The sequence below is a fragment of the Mustela nivalis genome, assembly GCF_964662115.1.
Source record: "Mustela nivalis genome assembly, chromosome: 3".
NCBI lineage: Eukaryota > Metazoa > Chordata > Mammalia > Carnivora > Mustelidae > Mustela > Mustela nivalis.
In genome coordinates, this window is record NC_139022.1 from 115,669,651 (window position 1) to 115,691,901 (window position 22,251).

General features: G+C 42.7%; 1 protein-coding gene across 1 annotated transcript; it reads right to left on the reverse strand.

Moving 5' to 3' along the window:
- Window positions 1-14,863: 14,863 nt before the first annotated feature.
- On the reverse strand, window positions 14,864-22,244 carry LOC309861419 (uncharacterized protein). The gene is made up of 3 exons (XM_082724294.1): window positions 21,813-22,244; window positions 16,255-16,390; window positions 14,864-15,170 (listed from the first exon to the last, which is right to left on the reverse strand). Exons 1-2 carry the CDS (start codon window positions 22,134-22,136, stop codon window positions 16,313-16,315), a joined length of 402 nt encoding a protein of 133 aa, XP_082580420.1. The 5' UTR covers window positions 22,137-22,244; the 3' UTR covers window positions 14,864-15,170; window positions 16,255-16,312.
- Window positions 22,245-22,251: the final 7 nt, after the last annotated feature.

The following is a 22,251-nucleotide window of genomic DNA, read 5'->3' on the forward strand; positions in this document are numbered from 1 at the left end:
GTAAGATAGTATCAGGTTTTAATATCTTGGAGAAAATTCACTTCTGAACATAACTGGACAGATATGTCATCTAAAGACAGTATTTTTCACTATTTTATGTAAAGTTTTAAAACTAGTTGTGTACCTCTATTTATATTTAGTTAAGTTCAAACAATATAGCGGTGGATTCATTTAAACACAAAATGGCCTTTTCCTCTTAAAATCACATCACTGTAATTTCATCTATAATGAAATTCTTTTGTGAACTATTGTAATGAATTTGGATATTGTGAGTCACTTGGCTAGATTTTAATTTGAGCAGTATGTTTTAGTCTTAGAAAATATAGAATATTAGAGCTGGCCAACTTTATACATTGTGTAGTCCTACCCGCTCATGTTATACAGGATGAGAAATATGACATTCAGAGAGTTTCAGGGACTTTGCCTAAGATAATACAGCCAGTCAGTCAGTTGTCAGATCACGTCTTGCCCCCTACCCTGAATTTCCAGTACTACCTGTGCTCATGGTAGGGATATTACTGTATTATCTCACATGCAACATCTTCAACTATGCTGGACTCAACACAAATTTGGGACCAACTTAAAAAGCATTCCAAAGTGACAAGAGGAAAAAAAATCTTAAAACTGAATAGCAGTGTTTATAATTTATAAGTTTCTGGAACACATCTTATTTGACATTATTCATTCAGCCCCGCGGCAGGCAATATTCTAAGCCAACCCTAATGAACCCTCACCCTTGTCTAACTCCTTTGAGTGTGGGTAGAACTCACTGAATATGATGAAATATCACTGCTTTGGTTAGGATACATCAAATGGCAAAAGCCAGATTATACTAGTGGAGCCTGATCTAGTCAGGTGAGCTCTCTAAAAGCAGAAAGTTCTCTCTGGCTGGGTACAGAAGAAATCAGAGATGTGTTCCAGCCAGCCTAGAAGGAAGCAAACATCAGTGTGGTAAACTTCCTACTGGGGCCACATGGCAAGAAACTGCGTGGCTGCTATAAGCTGAGAGTAGTAGTCATTGGGCAGTAGGTGGCAGGAAAATGGGGACATCAGTCCTATACCTTCAAGAAACAAATTGTGTAAAGTCATTGAGTCTAGAAGAGGATCCTAAGCACGGTATGGAACCAGAGCCTGGAATAACACCTTGATTTCAGCTCACTGAAACACTGATCTGAGCATCCAGCCACACCATGCCTAGATTTCTGATCTGGAGGAATGTAATAATAAATTTGTGTTGTTTCAAGCTGCTAAATTTGTGGTAGACTGTTACACAGCAATAGTGGTCTCATAGAAGTCCCTACGACACTGAAACAGTGGCAGGTGGTGGGAATACAAGAATGAATGAGTCCAGTGGGAGGGATAGGGCGGCTGGGTGATGGACTTTGGGGAGGGTATGTGCTATGGGGAGTGCTGTGGATTGTGTAAGACTGATGAATCACAGACCTATATCCCTGAAACAAATACATTCTGTGTTAATAAAAAATAATAATAATTTTAAAAGAATGAATGAGTCCATGTCTTAGACCATCACTATCTTTTGGGGAGCAAGGAGAGGCAAGTTAATAAAGCACTACAATGTCACGCAGTGATGGCTGGAACTGAGACATGTATGAAATGGCACAGCGGCCAGATGAGGAAAGTAGCAAGAAGTCTTCACAGAAAATTAAACTTAAACTAGGTTTTGATGATTTAATAGAAGCAATAGAGTAGGACTGAGGTGGAAGAGGAGGTTCCATCGTAAAGGAACAGCAGTGGAAAATAAGAGTATGCAGGGCTTGGCATACTTAGAAAACAGCAGACGGTTCTATGTGGCTGGACTGAAGCGAGTGAAGGAAGCGAGTGAAGGAGACACAACCAAGCAGATTGGGATTCACACTGTGAAGGACCTCAGGTAATGTGACAACGCCCCCCCCCCATCCCCTCCTTTACTTCCTGCCCTCATCCAGAGCAAGCCCTCTGGCTCCTGTTTCTTCAAATTTATCGACCCTCTCTACCCTGCCTTCCTTGGTCCTTATAGTCCTCAAGCATGCTAAGCCCAGCAGCACTCTCCACTAGCCCTGCAGGACATTTATGTCTTCAAGATAACTAGGGAGAGGGGGCCATAGAGAAGATGGCCCACTTGTGTGGCTGGGCATCCTGTGTTCCTCCTGAATCCGGGCACCCTGAGAGCTATGTACCCCATGTCCTAGGGTTGCTGACCCTTCTCCTGGGCCATGAGTTGGAAAAGTGCCAAGAGTTTCAGAGTATGCTGAGCTGAGAGACAACCCATGGCCTGGCCGGAGATCCTGGAAGTTTGTTCTTTTGGAGCACTTCCTGCCTGAGTATAAGCACATGGTTATAGGTATACAGGAATGGCAGAGACTTCATCCAAACAACAAACTTCTGACATTAGAATTTCAAACAAGTCAATAAAAACCCATTGATCCTTATAGGGAATTAAAGTGTTGGCTGGAACCAGTTAAAGGAGTTACTAGGTCGCATAAAGACTTGGAGACTGGGGCACCTGGGTGGCTCAGTGGGTTAAGCCTCTGCCTTCGGCTCAGGTCATGATCTCAGAGTCCTGGGGTTGAGCCCCATATCGGGCTCTCTGCTCAGCGGGGAGCCTGCTTCCTCCTCTCTCTCTGCCTGCCTCTCTGCCTACTTGTGGTCTCTGTCTGTCAAATAAATAAATAAAATAAAATAAAAAAGACTTGGAGACTGAGGAGATAGGATACTTGAAGGATTTTTTAAAAATAAACATGTGTTCTCACTCGTCACCAAAGTAAAAGACTGGGATCACCTAATGTCAAGAGAAATGGAAATAAATGAGGCTCATCAGAAAGCCTGATATGTGTTCCAAGGGAAGAAGAACCCAGTGGTCTAACTCCTTGCTGGCAAGTCACATGAGAGTTGAGCTAGCGAGCCACTCCTGCTGCAGAGTGAAGGACAGCTGCTATTTCTCTACAGTGGTCCAGAAGAACATGCATGGATATTTCTTCCTAGATCAGATGTGGGCCAACATGAGAGGACTGGCTGGAGGAGCCTCAGGACAGAAGCAGAGGTAGAATCCTGGGCTCCTAGGGGCTGAGGAAGTAAGCAGCTGCTCAAATGGAGAGCACATCTGCCTAAACCAAGGGAAGTGTAGGCGAGACACCTCCCAAGAAACCAAGAAAGCCTCGTCAAACATCTGCTTTAAGTGGTTACCAGGCCCAGAGAGCTGGAGGTCATCTTACAACTTTAGGACTCACTGACAACACTCCTGCCCCTGACCACTTTTTTTTGCCTTCTCCCATCCTATTCCTAGAAGAACCAGAGCTTCCAGGAACAAAGAGAGAAAGGCCTTCCCCTTTCATAGCATCCCACCAGCACATGGCTTCACACTGCACTCCAGGTAAGACAACTTTAAAGCCAAGTTCCAAGTTTTAATTCTGACATAGGAACAGACACACGAAACCCAGTGTGAAGTGACCATGGACCTTTCTGTGGCCTTAGAATACTCAAAAGAATCCTGACACTTACTCTTGTTTTTCATTTTTATCCTGAACAGAATAAAAAATTACCCATTGAACATATCTTACAAGGAGAGCAGGAGACATAAATATGCTGATTGTACTTCATATTCAGAGTACTGAATGTGTACCATTCACATATGTGCCAAATGTTGTTTTTTACCTATAAATCTTCAATCAATCTACTTATTAATTCACATTTGAGAAAGGAATATAGTCATGTGACTAAGAATCCTGGAGACTTTGCAATCCCTCTGTTTCAACAGCTGAAAATAGAAAGGCAGATATCTGGAAATAAGTGCTTTCATTTTCCCACTATTGATAAGTATCAGACAATATTCAGTCATTTATTATAGCCATTTTCACACTTTTCCTTTCTGAAATTATGTTTGCAGGCATCAATTCATTTTTACATAAAGACTAATTTTGACACCAGAAGCTCATCATAATATTCTCCCACTCCCAAAAGAAATAGTAACATAAACTTCTCTTCTTTCCCTAAGCTAATGCTTTAAAATGAAGTGGAATAAACACTGAGTTTGGGACTGCACATTGCTGCTCTTGGTTACAGTGCTGCTTTCTTCCAGATGTCTCATATAACATTAAAAGGGCTTACTGGAAAACATATCACTTTGGCCAATTTATTGCAGGAAGCAAGGGCTCACTCAGACTAGGGCTGGTTTTTTTTTGTTTGTTTGTTTGTTTATAATAATGCAGCAGCTCATGGAAACGTGACAATGGGAATCCCGGGGCAGGCCTCGGGAAGCCACAGAAAAAGAGCCGGAACCCTTTATGCAGTGCCTCGGCCTCTTTCTTTCCCTCTGCTATCCTGACTCAGCAGTTCCCCTACAATATTCTACAATATCTACTTTCTCATAACTGCAATTGCTCATGCCCATCATTTCTGCTGATCCTTCTGTTCAGCAATACAGTGATCTGAATCTCCCAGCCTTGCTGTTCTGAAATCCCAAAAGAGGGATTTTACTCAGCTTCTATTGTATAGCCAGCCCCCCAAGTCGTGGTAACTGATCAGAACAATAGCAGAGGCCAGCCTTGGGTCAGGCGCCCATCCCAGACCCAGTCAGCTCTGGGAGCCAAGACCAGATGGTATGCAAATCAGCCACTGCCCACTCAGCAGAGACTAAAGACATGGCTGGCAATGGTCAGTAGCTCAGGTATACATATAGAAAGTTTAAGAGCATGTCGCTCCATCATATTCAAAAAAAATCAAGAGCAATGGTTTAGTAAGTTGATTTATAGCCTACTTATGCAAGTGATGAGGATGTGAACCAGGGCAATGGACATTAGACAGAAAGAGATAGCAGGACATGTTTGGGAGACAGGTTGACAAAACTTCATGACTGACTGGAGGGCAGTTGAGGTGGGGGGAGAATGAGTAGAAGAAAGCATGGAGTCTGGAATGACTGCCAGTCTTCTTGCTGTGCCTACTGGGTAAATCCTGGTACTTACTCTTCCCTAACACAGAGAATATAAAAGGAAGGGGAGGTTAGTTTTTGGTTGTCTTGGTGGATGGGGAAGATGGGACATGGTGAACTTGCCATGCTTGTGGGATATCCACGTAAAGATTAAATTTTCAAGTTCAAATCAGAGGTCTGGGCTGGAGATGCTGATTGGAGAGGTCCCCAGAATATGGCTGAAACTGCCCTCACCTGGCACTGGCAGAAAGAAGTAGACTAGGACTAAGCCCTGGGAAATACCAAACTTGACCACATGGACAGAGGAAAAGCCAGTAAAGGAAAACAAGAATAAGAGGTGATGGAATAAGGAGTGGGGAAAGGTCATGCAATTTGTATTCTTTGCTGCCCTTGATTATATGATAGCACCAGGCATCATTCTGAGCAGGGAGGATAGAGCAGCAGATAGATAGTCAAGGTTCCTACTCATAAGCTTGCATTCCAGAGGGAGAGATAAACAATAAAGTTATTACGTCAATGGAAAATAGTCATATCCTGAAAGTCAGCAAAGTTTTTCTCAGAACAGCTAACAGTATTTCATATTAAAAGAGCTAGGGTGAGGAATTAAAAGATGACACTGAATTTGAAAATTATATAGGTCCTAATCCCAAGAACCTGTGAATGTTATATACAAAGGGACTTTGCAGATGCCATTAAGTTAAGGATCTCAAGACAGTGAAATTATCCTGGATTATCCAGGTGGGTCCTAAATGTAACCACAAGTGTCCATATAAGAGGGAGACAGAGGGACTACACAAGAGAAAGTAAGTGATAGGACAAAGGAAGCGAGAGGCTGGAGTGATACAAGAAAGGGAATGCAAAGTGGCCTCCAGAAGCTAGAAAAGGCAAAGAAACAGATTCTCCCCTAGAGCCATCAGAAGGAAGGTACCCTGCCTACATCTTGACTTAAGCCCAGTGAAAGTGATTTAGGACTTCTGGCCCATAGAACTATAAAAGAATATACTTGTGTTGTTTTATACCACCAAGTCTGTTGTCATTTGTTATAGCAGCAACAAGAAACTAGTACAAATGGTAACTTGACTATATTGAGAACAATTTTGGTGGGGGAAAGGAAGAAGATACAGCCTGAAAGAAAACTGCAGTAGGATGATAAGTGGAAGGTTCAAAAAAGATTGCAGAGTATCTATCTTTCAGGAAGTTTTGAACATACCATCTTTAAAAAGACAACCAAGAAAACAAAAAGTATCAGAGAGAAGAGCTAAAGACTTATTAACCATTAGCTCAATACCCAAAAATGACACGCCACATTAGGAAGTACCATAACCATCAGCCTGTCTTAGAAGAGCTAAGCATTCAGGCAGCAGAATTCAGGGGTTTCCAGACAGACTCTGACACTGGAGAGTAAACCCTGGCAACCAATCCTTATCCACAGATGGAGGTACCAGACCCAGGGCCCTTGTTCACCACAGAGACCAGAATACTTTGCACTATGACCCAAAATCCTGCATCTGGCACAGATCTTACATCTCTCTACTAACACAGAAATCCATGACCAACACTGAGGCATGGCCAACAAAGAATGGTCTCATCTGGCCAGTCTTTCATTTAGGGACTGATGTTCAGCATTTTACCTCCCCTTTCAGGTTCAAAAAGGAAGAGTACCAAAGCCAAAGTACTTTGGAATTATAAAGGCTAGAAGGACATAAAGCTTCAGGAGAAGGGGAAAACATTAAAATCATATAAAAGATGTAGAAGAAAAGCTTATAGAAGCAGTGCCAGCCAATAGATTATACACAAGAAGAATCCAGCCACAAACCCATACAGTGTCAAAGCCATCTTTCCCTCATGCCCAAATGTTATATTTGAACTACTCCTGATGGAAAGCTTTCACCCTTAGAAACAAGGTAGGCCTAAGATTAATGGAAACATGTCTTAATAATTTAGAAACACCAAGAAATAGGGAGGATTCAAGTTAAAGACAAGTTCACCCTATGGCTGCACTGTGATACTCACAATTCAACAATGCAACCCAACTCCCCTGAGAAACCCTGATGGGCTTTACTGCAGCACTGCATTGCAGAGAAGACCCCATCAATGATCCCAGGTCCTCTTGACAAGGTCAACCCATGTTCTGCCCAGTAAGGAAGGAAAGAGAGAAATGAACCATAGAAATCATTTCCCTTAAAACTGGGTTAAAATGTACAAGTGTATCACGGGACTAAGTTAAACTATCAGCTGAGAAACTCCCTTGTTCCTTGACCAGGCAAGGGAGGCACTGTCATATATTCTTTGTTAGGAATGTAATGTTGAAAAGTAAAAATGGGCATCTATTCATGACCTGGTAAAAAAGAGGTGTTAGAAGTTGGGAAGGAACTGCCAGAGGAGCTAAGTTCAAGGATTTAACTCTACCTCCCTCTATGTTCTCTTTGTAAAGTCAGCCTCAAAGTAAGGCCAGCATCATTCTTTTAAGGTTGGAGGAGATGAAGACATTTAGAAACCAGATTGTGGGATTTATTCCCATTGTGATTGCTGACTTGTAGTATCAGACTTTTGTTCTGCATGACAGCTCCCATCTTGCAAACTAGCAAGATTCTTGAATTTGGCAAGGATCCTGCTCTGTGAAGCATTTTCAAGTTGGAGTTTTTAGCAATGTCACATTTCTCTAAGCTAGTAATAAAGAAAAGGTTGAGAGCACAAAGGAAACCATAGAGTTCTCACCTAACAGCATAAAACAACCTCCCAGCTGGCAGGGGCAGGCCAACATGTCCAGGGTGATCACAGTCTTTAAGTTATCAAAGTTGGTTTTTTTTCCCCCATCTCTTCACCTTACCAAGTAAGTGCAATAGCTAAAACATAATTAGTTATTCTCCCCACCTTTTGCTTGGTTGATTTAAAGTGGTATTTTCTATTTGTTTATGTGTAACTTACATAAAAAACATGATATTGCATTTCTTGGTTATGTTTTATAACCTCTACACAAAGTGAGACCAAAGAATGCCTTCAAGAGAAGTAAAGGACACTGCTGTCATTCTACATAAATTTTCCAGGAGTAAGCAAGAGTGGAACAGATAATTACAAATACTGAGAAGGAAACATCATTTTGCCAATGGTGCAGTCTACAATTATGTGCAATTCCCTACTTAGACTTTTTAGTTATGCTGAACATTGGGAAAAAAAGATAAATGATTGGAAGGAGCAACGAGTAAGGGGGAACTTGAAAAAGTGAAAGCAAGGGGTTCACTGAAATGCAGATGTTGCCACACCCTAAGGGGGCAAGTAAGAGTTTGGTAGTCCCACTGGCACCCTATTGTCATTTTTTTTAAACCATGGATTTGGGATCCTTATAATCTTCCTTATTGTTTTGAAGTCGAGAATGGTTTCTTCTGCTCACAAAACATGATCACGTTTCATTGGTATTTTTTAATGCTCTGACTGTTTTTGCATATCTGGAAAAGATACATCTTCAACCAGTGGAAATAAATCTCCCTTTTCTTCTCTGCCAAATCCATAATATGATCCTTTTCTATCACTGAAAGCACCATCGGATATGTAGATGTGCCTTGCTTGATTAGAAGTGTGCTGAGATTTTTAGTAGGAACAAGAATGTAGTTAGAGACCCAGATTAAGACATGTTCAACACACCCTACAAATTATTTTCGGTTCTGTCCTGGAGGTGTTCCCTCAAGTCCCAACTTGACTGTGGGACCCATTCAGGGTTCACATCCTCCCAAATCCGGTATCCCAGGAAGAGGAGAGACTTTAAGATGGGTTGCAGCAGGTGACATTTAGATGATAACTAGATGGGTTTAGGGTGTTGGTCTCTTCAGATCCCTAGGTCTTCTCCAACCCCTCACACTGGAGATGAGTTTACCCCAGAATAAAGTCAGGATGGGGAGGCAAATCTGAAACTGAGCAAACCATAGTATCACTCAAAGGCATCAGAAAGTCAAGTTTCATATTCTACAACAGCACAGACCTTTTTCCTTACTCCCTTTCATCACTTGTCAGTAAAATGTAGAACAGGAGAAGGGGAATAAGGGACACTAACTAAAGTTGTATGACATTTTCTATTTTTCCCCCAACTTCTATTCTTTAAACTATATATTTTATTCTTTCAACAATCTGTGATATAAATAGAGCCAGTATTATTATCCTTATTTTTGAGATGAGAACAGTGAGGCCCAGAAAGGGGAAGCAACTTCCATCAGGTCATGAGTGAGTCAAAGACGGCCCAAGGAATAATACCTAGTTCTGCTCTCATTTCATCCAGAACATTTACCCTACTGGCTTTAAACATCCCTTTCCTCCTTCGCTCTCTGGTGGTGGTTCTCTTTTGAAAATGATCTCTCGCCATCTGCAGAGTGAAGATGGATCCATGTGGAGAACTGTTGTTTAAAGGCCCCCCAAGGGGCCTATTTCCATTGCTTACCTGCAAAGCCAATGTTTGAACCTGTGATGAAGTCCCTTAGAGGTGTCTGCTGGGATTCCTCCCACTTGAGACTTCTGTAATTAGCTCTGCTAACAACTGTGATTGAACAGGGCTTGTTGTAGTCATTGTTCACTGACAGACACAGATAAGAGCCACATCTCAGCAAGTGGTGTTCTAAATGGTGTTTCCTGCTTGGTTAAACTCATGTACAGCACTTGTCAGGGATGCTATTCCCAAACTCTGCTAGCAGCAGGCAGTGTCATTGCCAATGCCTTCCAGAGCCCACGAAGATTCCCAGGGAATGCAGGGCCAGCAGTGGAAGAGACTGTTTCTATTTGACCTTGCCCAGGATCTCCCTGCCCTCTTTCATATGGAAAACACAGGTGTGGCCTGTCCTAACTAAGGGAAAAGGAAGTCTTGGTCTTCCTGATCCTGAAGACTCCTACATTTTCTGATCTCTCCTATAAGAACACTTGTAATGAAAGTTATAATGTGTAGTACTTGCAGCCAATGCTTTTCTGAGACTATGCTCTTATTAGAAGCAAAACAAAATGCAGCTTATGAACACCTGCCAATGAGGACCAAGTCAAGAGGCAGCGTGGGTGTTGGATGAGAGGTGTTGCCCTGGCAGTAAATCCAAGCTGCTCACACCAAAGGAAGTGTTTCTAGGGAAGCTCTCTGAGCAAGAGATACTTAGTCATTCAGAGTAAGCCATGAATGAGTGCTTCTTCTCCAACAAGGGAGGGTCTGATTCCAAAGAGCTTAAAAAATGGGCGGGTAGGGCGCCTGGGTGGCTCAGTGGGTTAAGCCGCTGCCTTCGGCTCAGGTCATGATCTCGGGGTCCTGGGATCGAGTCCCGCATCGGGCTCTCTGCTCAGCAGGGAGCCTGCTTCCCTCTCTCTCTGCCTGCCTCTCCATCTACTTGTTATTTTTCTCTGTCAAATAAATAAATAAAATCTTTAAAAAAAAAGGGGGGGGCAGGTAGCATTTCTCTCTTCAATCCATCCTTTTACTCACAATATACATTCCTTTGTTAAGAAATAAGAGTCTCTGTAATCGAACTCTTGTTAGCAAGTTGTTAGAGAATAATCTGTGTGGATAGTGTTATTTCAACCATGGTTTTTGCATTGATTCTAAATACGTAAGAAAAAAACACCCAGACCCTTGTATGTTCTAAAATACTGTGCTGTATATATCTTACCTATTCTCCAGAGCCACCAAGTTTTAAGATTCAACTTCTTAAGCATTTCCTCTAATCAGTCTCCTTGTTTCAGTGTTCAATACTCTTGACACACCTGAAGGCTTCATCATTTTTTGCCTATGTGTTGCACAAGCCCAGCCTCCTCAATGGTCTCCCCTACTCACTGGCCTCCCAACCCCATCTCCCATCTTTCCAAATCACAGGCCTGTTGAGACCACTTACCAACCCATCATGGCTCTCTACAAAACGAGGACCAAACTACAGAATTCAGCATGGTAGTAAAAGACCTGCCTCTAGTTTCCATGTACTGGTACCATGCATACGTCCTAAATCCCATCAATTCCAGATAAACTGCCCTTGCATGAAAGCATCATCACTTTGATTATATCTCTAAGCCTTCCCTCTTCACAAAATCACCTTTTTTGTCTCAACTGACATTTCCTCCAGAAAACTCTCCACCCTTTCTTCTAACTCAAATTAATCAATCATTCTCTCCTCCAAGTTTGTCCAGTGCTAGATATATGTATATGTATATATTTATGCTTTACTGTGATATAATTCACATACCGCACAATCCACCCATTTAGTGTACAATTTAGGGGCACCTGCGTGGCTCAGTGGGAAGCCAATGCCTTCGGCTCAGGCCATGATCCCAGGGTCCTGGGATGGAGCCCTTCTTCGGGCTCTCTGCTCAGCAGGGAGCCTGCTTCCTCCTCTCTCTCTGCTTGCCACTCTGCCTACTTATGATCTCTGTCTGTCAAATAAATAAATAAAAATCTTAAAAAATAATAAAGTGTACAATTTAATGGTTTTTTAAAATTAATTTTCAGCATAACAGTATTCATTATTTTTTCACCACACCCAGTGCTCCATGCAATCAGTGCCCTCTATAATACCCACCACCTGGTACCCCAACCTCCCACCCCCCCATAGGGTTTTTTAAGTATAGCTACAGAGCTATGTATCCATCACAATTTTAGAACCTTTTAATCTTTTTCTTTTTTTAGAGAGAGTGCGCATGCAAGAGAAAGAGACATCGCACGAATGGGGGGCAGGGAGGCAGAGGGAGAAAGAGAAGCAAGCTCTCCCCTGAGCAGAGAGCCCGACATGGGGTCCAATGCCAGGGCCCTGGGATCATGACTTGAGCAGAAGACAGATGCTTTTCTAAGCCACCTAGGTGTCCCACAATTTTAGAACATTTTTAATCACCCCAAAAAGAAACCCAGCACCCATTAAGAGTCCCTCCCCATCTCACCCTCCCCCAGCCCTAGGCAATCTTAATCTACTTTCTGTCTCTATAGATTTGTCTATTCAGGACATTTCATATAACTGGAATCACACAAAATGTGGTTCTTTGGGACTGGTTTTTTTCATTTCACCTTTTTCAGGGCTCATCCATGTTTTACCATGTATCAGTACTTCATTTCATTTTATTATTAAATAATAGTATAATATTTGGATATACCAGCTTTTATTTATTCATTTTTCAATTAACGACATTTGGTTTTTTTCAACTCTTTAGCTATTATGAATAATGCCCCATATACGCTTTTTCAATATGTATGGTTTACTATTATAGGGTTTTTGTTTATTTGGCCTGAGTCTATTTTTATCACTTATTGATAAACTCCGATGGATAAAAAACATTAGTTCACTCTGTAATTTCCACATGGCAAGTATTCAATGTCTGAAGGATGGGTGAATGGGCAAATATTAAAGCTTTTACTGTTGGTTGTTCAAGGTACTCAAAATAAAAATATTAGACTGGAATCAGTAATAACCCAAGAAAAGACACAAAGATTTACCTGGTATATTATAACAAACATGGGTGGTTCTTTTTTTTTTTTTTAAGATTTTATTTATTTATTTGACAGAGAGAGATCACAAGTAGACAGAGAGGCAGGCAATGAGAGAGGAAGGGAAGCAAGCTCCCTGCTGAGCAGAGAGCCTGATGCGGGACTCGATCCTAGGACCCTGAGATCATGACCTGAGCCGAAGGCAGTGGCTTAACCCACTGAGCCACCCAGGCACCCCAACATGGGTGGTTCTTAAATAAACTTTAATCTTGGCCCTATTTCCTGAAATTCCATACATGGATACAGTTGAGTCTTTCAAACTCAACTCAGTTGAGCAGTTCCTTTGCTAATAATAGTTTTGAACTAGGTAGACAGAAGCCTGGAAGACACTAGCGTTTTTCTCCTAAACTGACTCCATGGTATCTTGTTGCTCTTGGCTTGTCTGAGGTTATTATAGTCTAGGATAGTGGTTCTCCACCCTGGCTGAGCATCATAATCCCCTGTGGAGCTTTTATAAGATACAAATTATCTGGGTCCCACCTCCCAGATTATGGTTCTACAGCTTGGGTAGGGGCCCAGGTGCTCATATGTTCTCAAAACTATTAAGACATTTCTGACGCATAGCTAGGTTCAAGAATTCCTATATCAAAAGTTGCCCTGAGGTTAAAAAGAATTAATCATATAGAGTGTGTATGAGCACTTTACTCCTAGAGAGTATTTTACTCATCCTGGGATCATGCCCATTAATACCACCTAATGTTTATAAGGCAATTTTATTTGGAAAGAGCTTTGCAGTCATCTTTTATTAGCTAGGCTTGCATGGTGGGTGACCTTGTACAAATCACATAATCCCTTTGTGTCTTAAATCTCCTCAAATGTAAACTGTTGGTGATAATACTAACCCACCCTCAAGGGGTATGGTGGAGACTAATGGAGGACTTTAAGGCATTCAGCAAACATAAAAATGGTACATGCATGCTTATTAGACAGGTATGAAGTCCTAGTCACAGCCTTTTAAAATGAAACAAATATCAAAACAAACTTAAGCCTTTCCTACAACCTTCATCATCATCTCAACGATCCTTTCCCAACACCATAGTATGGCAATGCTCTTTCCAGCAAGACTAATAAACTGACATAATCTATAGTCACAAAGAAAGATAGAGCTAATCATGGCAGCACATACATCAAACATCCTTGAAATAAAGTTAGTTAACCTTCCCATTTATTATTTATAATCCAATTTAGAGAGTATATCTAAAAAATACCCTCTTCTGAAAAATATTCTTAGAAAATATTTGTGCTTGTTCACACACGACTTGAAGCTAATGCTACGTACTCACTGTTGATGTTAAGCCTGAAGGTGCCTTCTAGTTGGCTGGTTGTTTTTTATATGGCTATATTTAGCCTCTTCTCATCTCTCCCACCTGGCTGAAAGAATATATGGTCAAAATGAGACTTCGAGACCTAGCCCAGTTGGAGGTGAGTGACACAGCTAGGCAGAACAAGTTCCCAACCTCGGAACCAAAGATAGGTTTTGTAAGAATAGTGACACACAACCACTAAGGGCTCATTTGCAATGTATTTTCAGCTTCTTAGAAAAGGGAATCAGAAAACAGATACAGTTTTTCCTCTTTCCATTTGGCTTTGAAAGGGCCACAAAACTTTCAAGGGCCAGGTCTCATTATATATTCCAATTCATTTACAAATGAGTGGTATCTGTGCCTCTGAATGGGAATTAGTGCCCTCATGTCCACCACAGCTTATCTGAGCTATGAACTAAACAAGCATGACCTTTCTGGGGACACTTGACCTTGACTATACTCTCTTCTCTTTGAGCTCCTGAGGGTTTGGTTGTATTCCCAAGAGCAGTTGTCTGCTTTAGTCAAGTTCAGGACCTGCTAACAATTAAATTCCATTAAATAAATCTTTATTGAGTATTTATATCTGTGAATAGTAAATTGTAGTGGTTACTGTGGAGGCTACAAAAAGTTCCTTGAGATGCTCTCACTCAACAACTTTGGGTCCTTCAGACAGGACAATACCAACAACCTCCCCATAAAGACTCCCAGGGTGGTCAGCTGACATGCTGGTTTTCTGAGGAATCCTAGATTGGCCTTCAGCAGGCACTGAGAAGAAATGTTATTAACTTCTCACACAGTATTTTGCTACCTGCAATATCCTGTCAAACCTTGTACAGAATTCAGAAGTTCCTGTGAAAAGAGCCTCAGTGCACAGAGTCTTACTGGTTGGAAAAGTCATCTATTATGCATAGTTACTGGGTATTTTTTGTTGTTGTTGTTTTTTAAGATTTTATTTATTTATTTGACAGACAGAGATCACCAGTAGGCAGAGAGAGGAGAAAGCAGGCTCCCTGCTGAGCAGACAGCCCGATGTGGGGCTCTATCCCAGGACCCTGGGATCATGACCTGAGCCGAAGGCAGAGGCTTTAACCCACTGAGCCACCCAGGCGCCCCAGAGTTACTGTTTTTAAAATAAGGTTAATTCTAGCATGTTTCTACATCAATCATCTTTCAGAGTTTCAGCAGTTTTGTTGACCATCTTAAGGGGAGAAAGAACCACACAGGCTTCATTTTAATAGTTAGGAGAAATTAATGCTAATACATGCCTTCAGTGGGATTCACTTTGGTATCTTGAACACTTTCTTCCATCAATATGGAAAATCCCCAGAAGTATGTATTGTGATTTTTTTCTCTGTAAAGAGATGCAAATGGCTACAATGAGTTGTATGATTTCCTCTGAGTCTTTCCAAGGTTTGTTTTCTCTGTCTCTCAAGGTAAGCATCCCTGCTTTGCAGATCTAGAAGCCAAGATAACATGGATTAGTTTTCTCACTTTTGTCACTAAACTCAGACCACCTTGCCCCAGACTCCTGCTCTCTTTGAAAGCACAGGAAAAACTTACTGCATTTTAAGACAGAGGAGAAATCAGATACAATTTTCTGATCCAGTGCTTGTTTTCCATGTCTTTCACATGGGCTCCTTAAGATCCTATATAAAATTTAATGATCCTTACAAGTTCACTTTCAACTTCTTTAACAAACAAACAAACAAACAAACAAACAAACAAGAAACAGGAGAAACACTCAACTATTTACTTGTGAATCTCTATCACTTAGGTCATAAAATATAATCTGGGCAGAGCCAAACAAGGCACTAGAGGGTTGAGAGACAAGGAGAATGCTCTACACTGAATTTAGGAATTTGAAATGCCCCGTTTCAGTGATTTCCCATTTGTCTTCATGTAGAGGGTCAACACTGGCCTCTCATTTGTAGCAGATATTTTGCTCTAGAGGAAGAGTTCTCTGACTGATCATGGACAGGAATTTTCCAAAGAAACTCTCCACGAAACCGTATCAATGAGAAGCACCCTATTAACAAATGTTAAAATTTTCAGTTTTACTTTTTAGTCACCTAAGTACACACCTACCTCCTGAGAGCATCTCTTTCTTTATAGGAAGATTTAAATAAGCAATCTTTTTCCTTTCTAAGTATTTTTGGATTAACAATAATACTTCTCTCACTTGTATTTTAGTCCTGGTGATTAAACAGTAAAAATGCTAATTAGTAGCCTGCATCTGGAGAGGAAAAGCTATTTCTTGATGGGCAAAATTCAAGCTGAGATGGAGACCTCACAGGGCACTATGATAAACAGGGTGGGTTGCATGCTAAAGGGAAAGGATTAGAAACCAAGTTGACCAACTCCAGAGAGAGATTCTGGCTTAGTGGAAAAACTAAGCTGAGATCCAAATATATTACAGACCCAAGACTAAAGTTATCAAAATGCAGACATTTGTTGTTAGCTGGAGAGCACAGAAAATACGGGGAAATACCCTGTATCTTTCTTTTTGACCCACAGCTGACTTTAGAAATCAAACAACTTACACGTTGAGAAAATTTTCTTTTTCTCCTATTCACTTTTCATTTCTAGAAAGACACCGAGCTAGGGTGAAGGCAACAGTGTTAGATGGGCATCATGAGTACAGTATCCAGAATCCACACCCCTTCTTTCCAGAAGTACCTACAAAAAAGTCAAAGGTGCTGTTTTCAAATTCCCCATCTGTCAGTTATTAATTCCATGAGGGTGGGCAATTCTGAATTTCTAAATGCATTAGTTTTCACATCCACTTGAGAAGGAATAATAGTATGTATCTCGTTGGAATGCTGCAAAGGTTAGAAAAGCCAAGGTATGAGAAAACATCTGGAGACTAAGCGTATATTAGCACTCAGTACATGTTAGAATAATGAGGGAATGGAAGAAGTCAGAGAGGAGTTGAGCTCCCATTGCCCACAGGCTAAAATCTATATATTTAGCTGGGTATTCAGTGTGCTAAAAAATCTGCTGCTTTTTCCGCACCAGCCCTTTGCTGACAACTGTCCTGCTGTAATCAAACATTCTTCAGTACGCCTTGAATTTGCTCATTCCTGTCTCGGTCTCTGGCATTCCGATCACCCTTAGCCTCCATCTGCCAAAATTCTACCCATCTCTAAAGGACCACAAATCCTAGTTTCCAGGAATCTTGAGGGACTCACCTTCTCCTCCTCTAAACCCTGGTCCTTACTGTCTAGAGACATAATCCACAAAACACTTAGTGCCCCAGCAGACTCCCTACAAGGCAGAAACCACGGATATAGTTCCCACCGCTGTGCACTCCACACCATGGTGCCTTGCCAAGGGTAGATGTTGAATAGACTCATGATTGAATAAATGCACGATTTCTCACCCTGCCCCTGTTGCATTCTTGGACAAAACACTTTGCCTCCTTCAGTCTCAGTTGCCTCAGCTGTGAACGAGGATAACAGCATGGATGTACTCCCCAGGTGTGCTGGGAAGAATAAACCAATGACTGAAAAGCAATTTGAAAATGTAAAATGACATGCTATATATAAATGTTACATAATCAGAATCATTTCCCTCTGTATTATGTTTTATTTGGCTTTATATCTTGGAGTCCTTTGTGGGTTTCAGAATCTCACAGATGCAAAACCATCCACATTAGCACCTAAATTCTCTTGGGTAATAAATGATTGTGTGTATTATAGCTCACGGCTACTTTTCCCTGGCATACTTACACATGAATCTGTCATAATTTGGGGTATTCATAATAACTAATGATACAATTCATTTCTAAGGGATAATCCATTTTTCCCTTCTTTAGCCAGTTACTATTTCCATACTACTGCCTCAAGGGAACTAACTTCCATTAAACCTCAAATCCAGATGATGAGCACACTGTTTAGAAGCCACAATTGAGGAGATTACGGTCTGAGACCTGGAAAGCGATTTGGGATTTTGAAGCACTACTTGTTTCCTGTGGCTCTTTTTGTCCCCAATTCTGAATCCCTTGTTCCCTTTATTGTAGTGTACATGTTACCAAGTGCTCAATGCAGCCTGATTTCCTGGTGCCACGAAAGATTGGAATAGCCCTTTCCACAGGAAAACAGGCAATGCTAGTTTAAAAAAAAAAATTACTAAAGGAGACTTCTGACTTTTAAGTCCACTGCACGATCTGAATCCCAGAAAGGTCCTTCCAAGAAGATAGCAACTCTGAGGAAGAAGAGACAGTAGCAACGTAAGAGGGTGATTGTTAGCATCAAGTGAGCAATTTGATGAAAAGACATGGAACAGTGAAGGACACATGGTGAGTATTCAGTAAACATTAGGAACTGTCATTGGCAGATGGCCCACTATGAGCCCAACCCTGTGCTAAGAGTTACAGAAAGCTTCTCAGGTGAGATTCATAGAAAACCAATGAGGAAAACTCAACACTCTTCATCCCCACTCCATTTGGCTCAGAGAAGCTCAGCACCTTATCCATGGTCTCAAACTTAGGAAGGAATGGAAAGAAAATCCAACTTTCAGTCTTTCGTGTTTCTAGAGCCCATATTCTTTGTCCTATTTCTTAGAACACTCTACTGTTCTAAGGGTTGGGAGTCTATTTTTCCTCCCTTGAATATATGACCCTCCCTTTCCAAATTCCTCAGTTTTATTTATTCTGTTACGAAGTTTTAAAATTAAGAGTATTTTTAAATCTCTTCTAGTGACCCTTTGACCAATGTGTGTAGTTTTATCTATCAGGCCATTTTCCCAAGACCATGTTAGTCTTTCAACAGACTTGTACTCACAGTGACATTTTTAAGAAGTTCAGTGTAGTTTTTCTTCCAGGGCACATCTGAGGAAATCCCATGTTTTTGTAGAATGGAGGCTTCCCTTTCTGATGCATTTCTGTGACCACATTTTTACATGGTTGGACCTGTGGCAGTAACACTCACAGGGGGCACCTGCACTGTCACTTAAATGCATGAGACATCACTGTTTTGTGGGTGGTAGCACCCTGGCTACAGACGTTGTGCTAGAGCAATCCCTGTTACAAAATATCTCCTAGTTGTGGTGTACAAACTAACACCATACTTGAGTTTGCAAAATCGCCTACGTGATATTTTGTTCTCCATGGCAATTAATATTTCAAAAAGCCTTATCATGAGTTATCTCTCCTCTCTGTGAGATTAATCAGAAGTATTGCTGCAGTTTCACAGTTGGGAAACTCCAGTATGGGAAGGTTAATGGCTTGCCCGTAGTCTTAGAATGAACCTACAACATAGCTGGTATTAGAATCTGCTGCTTCTGATTGCATTTCTTTGCTAAGGTGCTTTAGCTCAGCCTGTTCAAATTCTGAATAATTTTCAAAGTGAATACATGTTGAGAGAGGTAGTGGAAATGGAAAAAGAGGGGAAAAACAGCATTAACTTATGCAAAGCTTCCAGAAACATTTGGTAATCAAAGAACAAGGATTGTGAGGGCCCTTTTTCCTCACTTCCATTTAAAGAAAGGACCATAATCCAATGAGATTAAAATGAGTAGAAATTCCAAGTGTAGAGGGGAATTGTTCTGTCTATACTATTTTCCTATACCAACATCATTTTGTTCTTTTCAACAGTGACTACTGTTATAAATGTCATGCATTTACAGTGCTTTGTAACCACTGTCACCGTGTCCCCCTTAAGCAGCTAAACAGAGTAGCCCAATTCTGCTACTGTGGTTTTATGGCAAGGAAGCAAGACTAAATGGAGGTTAAGTGATTGCCAGCAGCACTTGGAGCTCAGATTAGAATCCATAGCTCCTATCAGTCACACCCTTTTGAAATTTAGAAGATTCCAAAATATTGTTTCAGTGTCAGAGATGGGTGACAGTGCCTGAAGGCAAATTTGCTCACCACCCACACCACCACCACACACACCACCAGCCCTGCTTCCACGGTCTCATGTCAATCTTTTCATTCCCAAGCCATTCCACAAACTTCCTCATCCCTTTGAGGGAAAGAAATTTTCTTCAGGGAAACAGGTTAGTACTAAAGAGGTGACTTCTATGTCCAGATTTCCATGGTTTTCTGTTTGTTTCATACAGACAGGACTATAATGAGTTCTTACACAAGTAATAGATCTCCTTTTCTCTTGTAAAATATGGAGATGGCTGAAATTCAAGAGATCATTGGGAGAATGACAGCCAAAGGAATAAATCTGTGCCAGAGTGATAAACTTTTGTCAAATACCAATTAAAACAGAAGACGGTAATGAAAATGTGAATGAGTCTAGACGTGCTCTTACATGTCATCCATTCTATAAAAGAAAATGAGACCAGTTACTTGTCTAAGAACCCATGGACAATCACATCTGTATGAAACAAACAGACGGAAAACCTTGGAAATCAGGAAACAGAAGTTTCTCGTCTAGTTCCAACTTATTTCATAAAAAGAAATTTCCTATTTCCTTTTTTCATCATCTAACATAAATACTATAGCAAGTACAGTCAACAGCCGATGTTTGGCTCCTATTACCAAGGTGATTTTTAAAATAATCACTAGCATCTGTGAAAAACCTTTACAGGGTGTTAATATGATAAACACTGTTGGCAAACTATCCGGGAGTAGGGGGAAAAAAGGATCCAAGGAAAGACATTTTTCCCATCATCCTCCCATCCCAACCTAGGCAGGGACCTGGTGTGTATTCCAATCAGGTGGTCTACAGCTAATTTCTTGTGGGCAAATGCCATTCTCTCAAGACACAAAGCAGCATGGTAAGCAACTGTTTAAACTGAATGGAATGGGCTCCCTTGTCTGTACCTGTCTTTTGATCCACTAAATGAAGAGGGGTTTAAATACATGCAATTTGTGCATCACAAGTCAATTTTCAGGGCCTATTAAGGACTGTCCAGACCCTTATTTTCTTGCCTGACAGCCTGCCTTATGGACCTTTCCCCACTGAGACCGGAAGCTGAGGAGCCACCACTTGAAACTCAAACTAGGCCCAAGCTCACCTCTGAGCTGTAGCCTTCCCTCCTGGAGGGGCCATTTCACTCCTTTTCAGCTATAGTCCTTTTGCCTTCCTTCTTCCCAGGGACTCTAATCAGAAATTGCTTGTGAGGACTAAAGAGGTCCTTACTATGTCCCTAGGAGGGCCAAGCTGCCACTGAAATAACACCTGTAGAAGTCCGGAGTCCCTCACCCATGAGAAACTGAAACCTTCAGGACTTCTGAATCTAAGGGAGCCAACGCTCAGTGAGGAATGTGTTGGGGCATCAGAAAGCCTGACCCTTTTCCTGCCTTGCGGAACTAACATGGTTTGAGTGCCTACTTACGGAAGGTGCAGTTCCAGATACAACAGAGGCCGCTATGCACCCAAAGCTACTGTCTGGAGCCTTATAACATTCTAGGCCTCAACCTAAAAGCAACAACCAACCCTTTGCTTTTTGGCTTGTTATACCCACAGCTCCGTATGTGTGTATGCTGTGGCCAAGGTCCGGGCGTAAAAAACAGGATAAAGAACCGATCCGCCCACAAAAGGAGCCGCAGTGGCGCCGCCGGCAAGAGCCCACAGGGCATTCTTCAGCGGCGACTGGCCTAGGGAGCTCAGGCTCCTCCAGTGCCCACCGCTAGGGAGGTCCCTGAGCTCGATGCAAGGACTTCGGAAGGGGCAGGGGCCGTGAGCGTACACCGTGGGACCCACGTGGCTCGCTCCGTGGCGTTCCTGTCCGCGAGCAGGAGCGTTCCGGGCCCTCCAGCGGACCCAGGAGAGAGCAGCAGGAGGAGCCGCGCTGCGGCTGCCTCCCCACGGGGCAGACCGACCCCGGGTACAGCCTGGGGGGCTCCGCTGCCGTCTAGCACCCGAGCCTCCCTTTCGCCCTCCCGCCCCGGTTCTGCCAAGTGGCTCAGACGCTATGGGTTGGGAAGGGAGCCTAGGCGCTTGGTCAGGTTCCCAGTTGCTGGCGGTAAGAAAGCAGGGCTGAGGAGGGGACGTGTAAGAACTTTCCAGGAGGTCCGCGGAGTCCGAGTTTCATTTCGGAGAGAACCACCAAACCGCAACCAGAACCTCTTCCAGACAGCCCGGAGCTCCAGTTTCAGGCCCGGGCCTCCGACTGTGACTGGGTGATGCGGCCCGGGACTCACCCTCTTTGGGTCTCGGTTTCTTCCGAGTGCTGGGGCTCCCTCGGGGCCAAGTTCGGCGCCTCCCGCGGACGCCAGGTGTGGGCGTTGTCGACCCGGAGTCTGTTCGCGCTGCGGCTGGGCTTCTCCCTCCACAGCTCGCCGATACGCCGCGACCCCTAGGGGTCTGGGTGGCCCCAAGCCTCTCAGCCAGGGTCTCTTGGGGCCGCCACTTCCCTCCCAATACGCCCGAATCCCCGCGCAGCTGCCCCCACAGCGCCAGCCCGCAGCCCAGGCTGCCCACCGCCGCCAACTTCTCTGCCGCCGGCGCGTCTCCGCGCCAGGCATCCGCAGCGACGGATTGGATGGCGGCGGCGGGGCGGAGCCGGGCGCTCGGCCCAGCCAGCGGCCGCCCGGATTCCTGAAGTCATCGCGATTGGCTGCAGGCTCCGCCAGTCACAGG